General features: G+C 38.4%; 1 protein-coding gene across 2 annotated transcripts in view; it reads left to right on the top strand.

Annotated features, from left to right (window-relative positions):
• TppII (Tripeptidyl-peptidase II) overlaps positions 1-13,383 on the top strand; it is a 342,814-nt gene that overhangs the window by 10,956 nt on the left and 318,475 nt on the right. For both annotated transcript variants that reach the window (XM_073991187.1, XM_073991188.1), the window contains exons 6-9: positions 861-1,104; positions 1,765-2,129; positions 2,285-2,474; positions 2,727-2,848. In XM_073991187.1, the coding sequence (XP_073847288.1) occupies positions 861-1,104; positions 1,765-2,129; positions 2,285-2,474; positions 2,727-2,848 (921 nt within the window). The remainder of the gene's footprint in view (positions 1-860; positions 1,105-1,764; positions 2,130-2,284; positions 2,475-2,726; positions 2,849-13,383) is intronic.

Genomic DNA, 13,383 nt, shown 5'->3' with positions numbered 1-13,383 from the left:
ACTGGAGGGCTTGCTATCTATCGAAAAGAAATGACTCCCAAAATAAGATCAACTTCCAAAATAAACTATACCGATGCCAATACATTTTTGTCGGCAAGTTGATACGTCCAAAAAGGTCCACAAAATCTGAAAACTCCCTAATACATAATTGGGGAAAAAGATTTCATGTGCGTAACAGCTATTCAATTCGATATTGTCAATAGATGCAACTTTCAATTCAAACAGGCTGAGGGTATATCTCCGTCGGCAAAGCCGATTGATACTTTTTAACTTTTGTCAAATTAGTAAAATGATTTCGAGTCGTCGGCTTTCCTTTTTCAGATGCATTATTGATCATAAAGCTCGATTTCCCACGAGAAATGAATTAAAAATTAATACTAAAAATGATATTCGCCTAAAATAGCAAAATTTTCAAATAAATTAAATCAGCTGAGCCAGGCTGGGGTTTGAACGCACGTCTTGAAAAGCACAAGGAAAAAAGTGTTGTCACGGCGTGTTAGTGTTTGTCATGAAAGCCATACAATTACTGAACAAAACATTAAGACTTGTAAAAAACAAATTGCATTTCAAAGAGTAAAAGTTAGATGACAGCGAAGCCGTCCCACATCCGATATGTCTAAGGAGCCTTCTTTACCAAAAGGCGAAACATGTCATGTCACATAGTGGTGGGTGTGTGGGTTCGAGTCGTCGGCTTTCCTTTTTCTGATGCATTATTGATCATAAAGCTCGATTTCCAACGAGAAATTAATTAAAAAATAATACTAAAAATTATCTTCGCCTAAGATGGCAAAATTTTCAAATAAATTTATTTTAAACATTTTTACTTATATTAATATTTATCACTTCTTGTTCCCTTGCAGCTTCCCACGGCACCCATGTGGCTTCCATTGCCAGTGGCAATCATGCATCCAAAGATCTTGACGGTGTTGCTCCAAATGCCAAAATTGTTTCAATGACAATCGGCGATGGTCGTCTTGGCTCCATGGAGACCGGCACAGGGCTTGTACGAGCAATGATGAAAATTATGGAATTGTGTCGTACTGGACGTAAAGTCGATGTCATCAATATGAGTTATGGTGAACATTCCCACTGGTCTAATTGCGGGTAAGCATATCTATATAAGCCATGTTGAAAACATTCTTTTCTATTTTCAGTTTTAATAACAAAACAAACTAATAGCAACATTAAAGAATAATAGCAAAAAAAAAAAGAACACACGAAAAATATTATGAAATTTCCTTTGAATTCTTTTTTGCAAAAAAAACGAAATGAAACGAAAAACTTCCTTCTGAACTGAATGTTGTGCGCTGCAAACTAATGAAATAAATCCTAGATATCCTGAAACAATTGATAAGAAACGACGTAGAAAAAGAAAACCTTACTTGAGGTAATTGTTTATTTCTTGTTATTGACTGCATTTTTTTATTCGATGTTAGTGTTTTTTGTGAGTTTGTGTGTCCTTCCACAAAGATCCTGCAGCTAATCGTGTAACTCAAAAAAGAACACTAACGAAGTAATACAACTCTCACGCACACAGCACAGACACACAACCAAAGCCGTTGTAATCGTAGTCGTTTTTTATTACAAACAGATACAAAACAGTTTCGCAATAACCACAGAATAAAAAGGAAATTTCAAAAGTATTTTTATCCAATGTTAAACACTTCCTTTGGGATGTTACGAAACTAGGAAACAAGTTTCATTGTTTTCATTTCTCATTTTGCTCTATTTTCTGTTGTTTTTTTTTCTTGTTTTGTTTAACAGCCGCATTGGTGAACTCATGAGCGAGGTGGTTAATAAGTATGGTGTGGTGTGGGTAGCCTCCGCCGGTAATCATGGTCCTGCCTTGTGCACTGTGGGTACACCACCCGACATTGCCCAGCCCTCATGCATTGGTGTGGGTGCCTATGTTTCGCCACAGATGATGGAAGCCGAGTACGCCTTACGTGAGAAATTACCAGCCAATGTTTATACCTGGACTTCCCGCGATCCCTGCATTGATGGTGGTCAAGGCGTTACGGTTTGTGCTCCCGGTGGAGCCATTACCTCAGTGCCACAATTCACAATGAGCAAATCTGTTCTTATGAACGGCACTTCCATGGCAGCACCTCACGTTGCCGGTGCAATAGGTGGGTAGTAGAACGAACTCGACGTTAAGTTAAGTAGAGTAGAATAGAATTGTAACACTCGAATAAACATTCTTCATTCCATGCCATTTGATGTTTGTTTATTTGCTAACTTTGACTCTTACTTTTACTTTATTTCCTTTGCACACTTTCTCTAGCTCTACTCATCTCGGGTCTGAAGCAACGCAACATTGCATATTCACCCTTTAGCATAAAACGTGCCATTTGTGCTACTGCCACTAAATTGGGTTATGTTGATCCTTTTGCCCAGGGTAGTGGACTTCTGAATGTTGAAAAAGCATTTGAACATTTGATAGAACATGATAAGGCTCCGGAGAATATGTTAAGGTAGGTCTGATTGTTTTTGTGTGAGTGTGTGTGTTTATGTGTATTTGTGTTGTTGCTGTTTACCATTTTAGTATTTCCTTTAAATTGTGTACTTACTCTGTTGATGTTGTTGTTGTTACACAAATATTTAGCAATTTAGTTAGGTTAAGAACTGTTGATATGATTGCCCATACCCATTCCCTCCCTCAATTCCAGCATAGAATGAATGTAATCTTTGCTTTTTTGCCATTTTCTTCTTGATTACATTTTCAGATTTTCTGTACGTTGTGGTCCCAACAATGCCAAGGGTATTCATATTCGTGAAGGTGTCCTCAAGAAACCCTATGAATACAATGTTAATATTGAGCCAATATTTTTCAATGATATGGAGGCTGGTAAGTGTTTTTATTTTATTTATTTTTCTTCTTCTTCTTCATCTATTTGTTTGTTAACCAAATAATTTTCATATATCATTGGATTTTTGTTACTTTCTATTTATTTATTTTATATGTCCAAGGATAAATATGAAAGATTTTGTGTGTGGGAAAATTGAGTAATGGCTATTTCAAACCTGCAAATGACACGCGTGAAACCTATAAAATCTTTGATTATGTGATGATTTCTTAAAGGCATTTACTTTGCCGAATTAGCTGAGCTTGTTATGGTGGGGAATGTCTTTGGGAACGGGTATATTTTGAAGTTAGTGGTGTTGGCAGAATTTGCAGAATCACATTGTGAAGGTGATTAAAAGCAGATCCCTCCCATATCACTGAGCTAATAAGAATATAAGAATCGGCGTGCACTGACTGATATGAGAGAAGCCTCCATTGCTCCTTCTGTGATGTTTCTGGAAACATACATATGTTTTTACATTTCTTCCAAACTTAGTACAATTTCGAAAATGATTCATAAATATAGAGACCAACTCCAAAAAAAAAAAAAAAAAGTTTCAGTCGACAGAGATGTACCCCTCAGACTGTGAGAATTGAAACACTTTTTTCCCAAAAAACTTATGAACCGAAAAAATATGGATTTGCGAGGGAGTCACCTAAAGGAATGGACCGACATTATCCATTTTGGTAGAGGGTCTTATTTTGGAAGTCATTCCTCTCGACAGATATCAGTTTCTTATACCCTCAGCCTTTAGGCTAAAGAGGGTATTTATACTTTGATACGACCTCATCGAAATAATGGTTTTAGACCCCAAGTATGTTTGTACGATATACGTTTCAGACAATTTTGAGTAGATCTAGCAATGTCCGTCCGTCTGTCTGGTGCGCACGATAACGGATCAATCGATTCGGTTCAAATTTTGGGTATCGAAATATTTTGTCCAGATTTGATTTAAGTTCGAAGATGGGCTACATCGGTCCACTCCTTCCGGTAGCTGCCCCACAAAAGTTCGAAAATGTTCAGAAAATTTGTGCGCACGGTAACTCTTGAAGAGAGTAACCGATTTGGTCCATACTTTGCCCATCGTAAAATGTGTACCAGACTTAGATAATGTTTCAATATAGACTCAATCGACCCACTTCTTCGGGTACCTCCCACACAAAATTTCGGAAAAGTTCAGTTTAGGACCACCTCTCGAATCACTCTGATTTTTGTTTTAGCAACTTACATTCACTGCCTTCCATACGACGGTACAAGTTTCATTAGGCCCAAGTCCATACTTCCTGCGAAAATAGCCTGAAAGTTGCAAAAAACCCCCATGACAACGTGTGAGGTGGTTGGAGCGCAAGATAACTCTAGAACGGATCTGCCGATTCGGTCCAAAATTTGGCCTTAGTAATATTTTGTCCAAACATAGTTTAATTTCGAAGATAAACCATATCGGTCCACTCCTTCAGGTACCTCCCTCCCAGAAGTTCAAAAATGTTCGGAAAAATTGTGCGCACGATAACTCTTGAAGGGAGTGACCGATGTAACCCATACTTTGGTCCTTACTTTGCACATCCTAATATATCTACCAGAAATAGATCAGGTTCGAATATAGACTATATTTGTCAACTCCTTCTGGTACCTCCCACACAAAAATTTCGGATAAGTTCACTTTAAGACCTGTTCTCGAATCACTTTGATTTTTATACCCTCAGCCTTTAGGCTATGAAGGGTATATACACTTTCATACGGGCAAAATGTGCCTCATCGAAATAATAGTTTTAGACCCCAAGTATGTTTGGACGAAATGTGTTTCAGACAATTTGGAGTCGATTGAGCAATGTCCGTCCGTCTGTCTGTCTGTCTGTCTGGCTGGCTGGAGCGCACGATAACTCTCGAAGGGATGAACCGATTCGGTTCAAATTTTGGCTTTCGTAATATTTTGTCCAAACTTAGTTTAAGTTCGAAGATGAGCTATATCGGTCCACTCCTTCCGGTACCTCCCCCACAAAAGTTCGAAAATGTTCGGAAAATTTGTACGCACGATAACTCTAGAAGGGTGTAACCGATTTGGTCCATACTTTGCCCATCGTGGAGCGTGTACCAGACTTAGATCAGGTTTTAATATGGACTCAATCGGTCCACTCCGTCGGGTACCTCCCACACAAAATTTTGGAAAAGTTCAGTTTAGAAACATCTCTCGAATCGCTTTGATTTTTGCTTTAGCAACTTGTATTCACTGCCCTCCATACGACGGTATAAGTTTCATCAGGGGCAAGTCCATACTTCCTGAGAAAATAGCCTGAAAGTTGCAAAAAACCCCTATGACACCGTGTGAGGAGGTTGGAGAGCAAAATAACTCTCGAACAGGTCTGCCGATTCGGTCCAAAGTTTGGCCTTAGTAATATTTTGTCCAAACATAGTTTAAGTTCGAAGATAAGCCATATCGGTCCACTCCTTCAGGTACCTCCGCCACAAAAGTTCAAAAATGTTCGGAAAAATTGTGCGTACGATAACTCTTGAAGAGAGTGGCCGAATTAGACCATACTTTACACATCCTAATATATCTACCAGATAAATATCAGGTTCAAATATGGACTATATTTGTCCACTCCATCCGGTACCTCCCACACAAAATTTCGGATACATGTTCACTTTAAGACCTGCTTTCGAATCGCTTTGATTTTTGTTGAAGCAACTTGCATTCGCTGCCTCAATTGCGATGGTAAAAGCTGTTTCAGGGGCAAGTCCATACATCTTGAGCAAACATCCCTGAAGTTGTAAAAAACACCTATGGTACCATATGTAGTGGCTGGAGATCCATTATTTATAGTATCTCCTCCGCAAAACTTTTGATCTCTAATCCTAATCAACATTTTTGTCAGTTCAAACGCCCAAAATTTTTAAAACGTCCTAAATACATGCGTTTTTTGGGAAAAATTGTTTCAATATACACAGGCTGAGGGTATATCTCTGTCGGCAAAGCCGACTGATACTTTTTTACTTGTTGTTGAAGCGATTTGCATTAGCTACCTCCATTACGACGGTAAAAATTTTTTCAGGGGCCAGTGGGAAAACATCCCGAAAGCTTTAAAAACCCCTATGTCACCATATGTGGCGGCCACGATAACTCTCGAACTGTTCTACCGATTTAGTCCAACATTGGTCTTCGTCATATTTTATCCAAACATAGTTTCATGGGGCAATACCGGACCACAACTTCCGGTACTTCACTTGAATGGAGCAACCAATTTGGTCGAAACATTGTATCTCCTACTATTTTGTCAAAATTTAGTTTAACTTCTAAAATGGCCCATATCGGTACTCCCTAAGGGTGCAGTTAATTCCAAATCCACATTTCTGTCGGGAAGTCCAAATGTTCAAAAAGAGCCACAAAATTCTGAAGAGACCCTAAATACATTCGATCTGTCCGTAGATGAAAGTTTCACTTCACATTGGCTGAGGGTATATCTCTGTCGGCAATGCCGACTGACACTTTTTTACTTGTAGCAAAAATGTTTGAATTTTTGTGGGGGAGCTTCCCACAGGAGTGGACAGATAAGGCCCATATCTTAGAACTTGATTTAACTTTGGGTAAAAAATCGCGTTTAGCAAATTTTAGATCGATCGGTTTATCCGTTTGAGAGTTACCGCACACTCCATCCACAACACATGCTGCCATAGCGGTTTTATTTTTTTACAGCTTTCAGGCCATTTTCTCAGGAAGTATGGACTTGCCCCTGAAAAAACTTGGACCGTCGTAATGGGGGCAACGAATACAAGTTTTTACAACAAAAACCAAAAGGATTCGAGATGAGGTCTTAAACTGCATTTTTTCGAAATTTTGTTTGGGAGGTAGCCGAAGGAGTGAACCGATATAGTCCATATTCGAAATTTATCTATGACTGGTAGCAGGGACGTAGCCAGGATTTCATTTCGGGGGGGCCCACATGACAAAAATTTTGAAAGTTCATGTTAGCGAAAATTTTTTATTTAGCAATGATGTAAACCTTATTTTAGAAAATTTGCATTACTATTTTTTGAATTAAAATGACGTAAGACTTCTTGGCCAATTTACCCTTGTTTTCAGAAGTTTTTTGACAATATAATAATATGTTCAAAACAATGGATATATTAATAATCGCATTTTTTTGGGTTCATCATTTATCAAATAACTCACAACTACAGTGAATGTTATGTAATTCAGTGAAGAAAGATTATATTATCAGAAAATCTTAGAAATATCTTAACATTTCATTTTTTTTTTGTTTACATGGAATGTTGAAGACAATTCCTCTGTTTCCTACTTCACAAAAGTTCAAAATCACGGCTTCAATTTTCCACTCCAAATTTTATTGAGTAATTTATGGATGGAAAATGGGATTAGTAGAGATTTGATTTATGCAGAGGGAACGTTGGATATCATGGCGTTATCCACTAGTACTTTTCATATTTACAGGTAGAATTTAGAAGGAAAAAACGACGAGGCGCGTGTCTTCTTTTTTTGGTCTCCTATAACGCTGCGATGTCAGAATATGCTCAATTTTTTAATTGGTGTCAGGTGCCCAATCGTTGTTATTGTCATAAAGAAATTGTAGTTATTTCCCTAAAGATATTTTGGTGTCCAAACGTAGATCTTATCACAAAGAATTTCTGAAAGCAGATAGTGGTTTTCTTGATACAGAAATAATGCTGAGCACTAGTGAATGTATCCATGATGAAATTTTAGCACCCAATCGCGAGTATGTAAATGACAAATTCTGTCGCCCAATCATGCATCTGTCAATAGACTAATTTCGGCGTCCAATCGTCGGACTTCTCTTATAGAAATTCTGGTTTCCTCTTGAAATTGATCAGGAACTAGGAAAACTCTGACAAACAGTCTTGAATTCTTTTAGACTGAAATTCTGGCGCTCAATCCAAGTTCTATACATGCATACATTCTTTTAGCAAAAATCCACAAACACAATTTTTCCCAATCTACATTTTTTATACTCTCAACCTTTGTCCTCATCGAAATAATGGTTTTATGGCCAAAGTGTTTTTGGAAGAAATCTATTTCAGAAAACTTGGATTCGACTTAGCTATGTTCGTCCGTCTGGTTGGCTGCCTGGAGAACACGTAATTCTCGAACATATCAACTGATTCGGTCCAAAATTTGGCCTTCGTGATATTTTGTCAAAATGTTAATCAATTTCGATCGACTATCGATCCACTCTTTCGGTAACCTTCCACAGAGTATTTCAAAAATTTTCAGAGAAATGCAGTTTAAGACCTCTCTGGATAATTAGTAAATATATCTGTGTAAGCTTAAGACCTCAGTAGTCATGGTCAAGTAGAAATATGAAATAAATAAATTAATAAATAATAAAAATACCTCTCTGGAAAGGCTTTGCTTTTTGCAACAAGTGTTTCCGGGCCCATATAACTATAGTACTATAGTTTTTTCAGGGGCAACTATAGTTTTTATTAGGGCCAAGTCCATACTTCCAGAGAAAATGGCCCGAAAGCTGTAAAGAACACCTACGGCCACCTACGGAACCGGATACTGCGTTAGTCCAAACTTTGTTTATCACAATATTTCTGCGAGCCTTATATAAATTTCGAAGATGGTGATTTTCCCCCAAATTTCAAGAATTTTAGTGAAAGTAGTACATTCGATTTTTCTTGATCGGAGCAACAGATTTGGTCCAAACTTTGGATTTAGTAATATTTTGTCCAGACATAGTTTTAGCTCGAAAATGGACCATACTGTGTACATCCCTCACAAACCATCAAAACAGTTGTTTAATGTAGTTTAAGGTCTGTGCGAGGATCCTTAGAAATTTTTACTGAAGGTATTCCTTGTGTTTAGAGCGGTATTATGTTTTTCGTGGGTAAGTCCATATTTCCTGAAAAAACTGAAAATTATAAGTGACGAACTGAAATGACTGCTGAGCGCATTATCTTCTAAAAGGAATGATTCCCAAAATAAGATCTACTTCCGAAATGAACTATGTCGGTCCGGTCCATTTCTTCGGGTACCTCCACAGCAGCACTTGTGGTCAATGATAAAATCCATATTTTGTTGGCAAGTTCATACGTCCGAAAATGACTACACAATTCTGAAAATCTCCTAATAGATAGCTTTGGGTTAAAAGATTTTGGTTGTGTAGCCGCTATTCGATCTGTCCATAGTCGAAAGTTTCAGTTCACACAGGCTCAGGGTATATTCTTGTCTGCAAAGACGACTGATACTTGTTGAGATTTTGACGAAGACGAATCTGTTTCCGATAAGCTTTTTTTTGATTTCGTTTGTCGTCACAAAGTTCTTTGCCGAAGAAGGCAAAGGAACATTTCTAGAAATGTGCATCCATTGAAATTACTTCCCAAAATACAATTCAAAGAGTAATCGACAGAAAAATCCCTGAAGATGAAATTCAATGTAATTTCGAAATATTGGAAATAATATGCAATAAATAAAATATAAACATTGACCTCAACCTCAATAACCATGATTTTATTAACATTCGCAAGGTCGAACAAAACATAGACATTTATTAATTTGTAGCAAGAAACCATTTTCAAATAATCTTAACGGACGACACTGCGTTGGAACAGAAATTATATCATAAAAAATGGTTGAAATAGTTTTTTTTTTGCAAATTTCAAACATAATAAACAATTTGTAATTGTTATGATGTTCAAAATAGTTCATTACAAAAACGTGTTAGAGACTCTATACAAAAATGTAAAACCACAAAGATTAAGCAACGATCTTTTATTGGTCTTATCAAAAATTTCAAAAGCAAAAGATCGGAAGATTTTTTTGCAGATGTTGTTTTTAAGCCAAAGTATTGGACGTAACATGCTGCAAACGTTCAATAAATACAAATAAACGTTTTGTTCTGAACTCAGTAAGACTTACAGTCAGCCTAAAATTACGATTAAACGCTTAAACAACACCTTAAAACTTAAAAACAACTATGCAAAAAATTGTTCAAAAAACCTAACGTGTTCCTTATTTTTATACTTTCAAATATGTTGGACAATAATGTATACCAATGTAGTTAAATAATTCTCAGTAATACTTCCTATAAATACTTTACATATTTCTTTAAAAATTTAAAACAGTTTAACATTTTACTCAAAAATAAAAAAAGTGAGATAAGCTAATATCCTATGGGAACGAAAATCATTTCGGGGGGGGGGGGGGGGGGGGGGCCCGGGCCCCCCCCCCCCCCTGGCTACGTCGGTGATTGGTAGAAATATTAGTATGTGCAAAGTATGGACCAAAGTCTAGTCTCTTCGATAGTTATCAAGCGCATAATTTTTGCGAAAAAATTTTAAATTTTGTGGGGGAGGTACCCGAGGGAGTGGGCGGCGTTGTAATGTTTACAACGAACTGAGGTAGGATCGCACCAGAAGAGGAGGTGCGGGATTAGGTTTCCTATTGCACCAGTCTGTTCAATACAGACCTATCTAGCTTGAGCCTGACTCTAATGACCGGTACATGGAATGTATGGGGGTAGCAGTCAGGTTTGGAACTGCCGAGGTGGAGATGATAAACGTATACCTCAAGCCGATAAAGCTTTTGGAGGGTTATAACCGTCTGGTTTTGGGGTACATTAATGCGCATCACGAGATGTGGCATTCGGTCCTAGGAAATGAACAGACAGGTACATCGCTGGCGGAAAGGACGTTCCGGACATCACCGCCGCAGCCGCTTACCATAAACTTCCCAGCAGAGGCAACGGGATTAGCAAATTAGCGTGATGAGCTTCGTCGAGCCAACCCTAGTGACCCCAGCATTCAGGGACACTGAAAGTTAACAGGTTTGGTCGGAGAGTAAAAGCGGAACGAGTGGTTAAATAATCTGAAGAGTTGCAACATTGGAGCCGGAATGAGTTTTGGTGGCAACGGTTAAGTCACTTTCGAACTCTGGAAAGAAGGAAGATAGGACGTCAGTGACGTTCGCAACTTTGCGCTGACTGATCCGAAGAGGTGCGCAAGTTATTTTAATCGACAGTTTGTCGAGCACCCCAAGAGTGACAGGGCGAAGAGAAGAGTATTACGTCGCATCAGATTTCTACCTGCCGAGGATGAACCACCACAGTTTACAATTGATGATATTGCGAATGCCACCAGTAACGCCAAATCATCCGAAGCTTTGGGTCCTGATGGAATCTCCATGGTAATGCTGAAACAGCTGGATGGTGCCGGGAGTCGAGTATCTCACCAAAGTTCTCAAACTGTCGCTAGCCACCCACATCGTTCCCGAAGTCTGAAAAATTGGCAGGGTGGTCCCGCTACTGAAGCCAAGGATGCCAGTAAAGGTGAATCGTACAGGCCGGTTTCTCTTCCGTCGCACAATGTCGCGAGTTCATATTAATTGTGGCCAAAAATAGAAGGAGTTGTCGTAGGTGCATCAATTTTGGTACACGTACCTATAATTGACTTACAATCGTCAGGACAAAAAATTGGGTTGGTCGGTCCACGTTTTGATATAGCCCTCATAGAACCGCACCTCCCGATTTTCGGTATTTTAAATGTTTTAGACACAATGACCAACCGAAAGTATTCAATTTTTTTGGTTAGTCTTCGGCAGAGGTATCAAACATTCCAACAGAGAATTGTGGGCTTAGGTCCACGTTTTGATATAGCCCCCATACAACGGTACCTCCCGATTAACGGTATTTTGAAGATTTTATCTCATTATTACACCGAAATTGCTGAAATTTGGTATTTAGTCTTCGTAGGGGGCATTTTACCTTCACTTTGTTTGCATAGGTTCACGCCTTCATATAGACCCCATAGGACGGTACCTCCCGATTTTCGGTATTTTGGAGGTTTTAGCCTGATTATCACACCGAAATGGCTGAAAATTGGTATTAAGTCTCCGTTGGGGGACTTATAACCTTCCACCAGAAATATGTCGGTATAGGTCCTCGTCTTCCTATAGCCCCATAGTACCTCATTTTCGGTATTTTGAGTGTTGTGGGCTCAATATCTACCCGATATGACTGAAATTTGGTGTTTAGTCTTCATATTGTTTGTGAGCATATTGTATATATGAGAAATTTCCTTTACATTTTTTTGACCGATTAGTGGTCAAACAACGGTCAATTTTTTGTAAAAAATCGAATTTTGATTTTCGCTGTTCACAATATTTTAAAAATTGATATTTTTAAAATTCTCTTGTTTTAAAGCAAGATTATTAGGTACTGAATAAGCCCACAAAAATATATGATGATCGGTTCATTCGTTTTCGCGCTATAGCCAACTCCGCAAAACGATTTGTTAAAAAAGGGGGTATCCTCTCAGTGAGGTTGTCGCTGAAAAAGAGAAATGACACATTCGTCTGAAAACCTCTGCATCTGGGACATTTATATATTTGAAGTACTCACTTTTTACTACTCATACAGCTAAAAATATCGATATACACTTTTATAGCACTCCGACTCCACTCAATTTAAAATTTGCTTCAGAAAATTAATAAACTTAGTAATACATGTTTGGGTAAATGTAAACACCATATGATTAATATTTACATGCAAACAAAAGTGTAGCCAAGTTTATTACATCCCAAGAGAACTTAGGAACCATTTTTGCAGCGTCCGTTACTTTTAAATTTTAAATATTAACGTATAATATAATTTATTAATTTTAGAAAAAAAAAACACAAAAATACGTATTAACTAAAATTGTCGGATTTAAATCCTCATATAGCAAAAACTACTTCACGTATCAGTACCAAAATTCAGATTCTTCTTAATTAATATGTTTTCTATCACTCCCCATCATTAAATTTGTTCAACGAAGTATTTAGTTTTTACCATTTTTGGCCACGGTCGTGACATTGTGCGTCGCCCGTAGCAACGACTCTTGAGTCTTAGTACTCCTCAGCGTCAGAAGCAGCTATCCAGTTGCCAATCATCAGCATGAATACCGTAAGCAGCACAGCACGAAAACAGCGCTGCACACCATCGCCGCACATATTAGTCGAGATCTCAACCAGAGCAAGCCATGTGATGTAACAGGGATGGTGGCACTTAACTTATCAGAAGCCTTTGATACTGTCAGGCACTCCACGCTATTTGGGGACATTGAGCAGACAACCCTCCGGCCAAGCTTGAAACGTTGGATAGTTAATTATATGTGTGGACGCCAGTCGTACGCGGAATTCAGGAATAAGAAGTCTAAATCCCGAGAATGATACAGGGAGTTCTCCATTTTGGGGTGATATCTCCGGAACAGTTTAATCTCTACCTCTCCTGTATTCCGCCCCCTCCAGACAGCATCGAGATCGTAACGTACCTTCCCTGATGACATCTGTGAGAGACTGAACACCTATTTAACCGATCTTACCGCCTTTTTCCACTCGAGCAATATGCAGATTTCCACCACAAAATCTACAGCCACTCTGTTCACCACATGGACAGCGCCGTTTGGACGAGAGTTGAATGTCATGGTCGATGGTAGCAGAATTCCGACCACAAACTGCTCCAAAATGTTAGGGGTCACATTCGACACTACATTCAAGTCATGCGCACACGCCACAGCTATCTGC

This window comes from Musca autumnalis, unplaced genomic scaffold (genome assembly GCF_047663935.1).
Source record: "Musca autumnalis isolate F117 unplaced genomic scaffold, ASM4766393v1 scaffold_5, whole genome shotgun sequence".
NCBI classification, from domain to species: Eukaryota; Metazoa; Arthropoda; class Insecta; order Diptera; family Muscidae; genus Musca; species Musca autumnalis.
The sequence above is the reverse complement of the archived record's forward strand: the minus strand, read 5'-3'. Positions and strand labels throughout refer to the sequence as shown.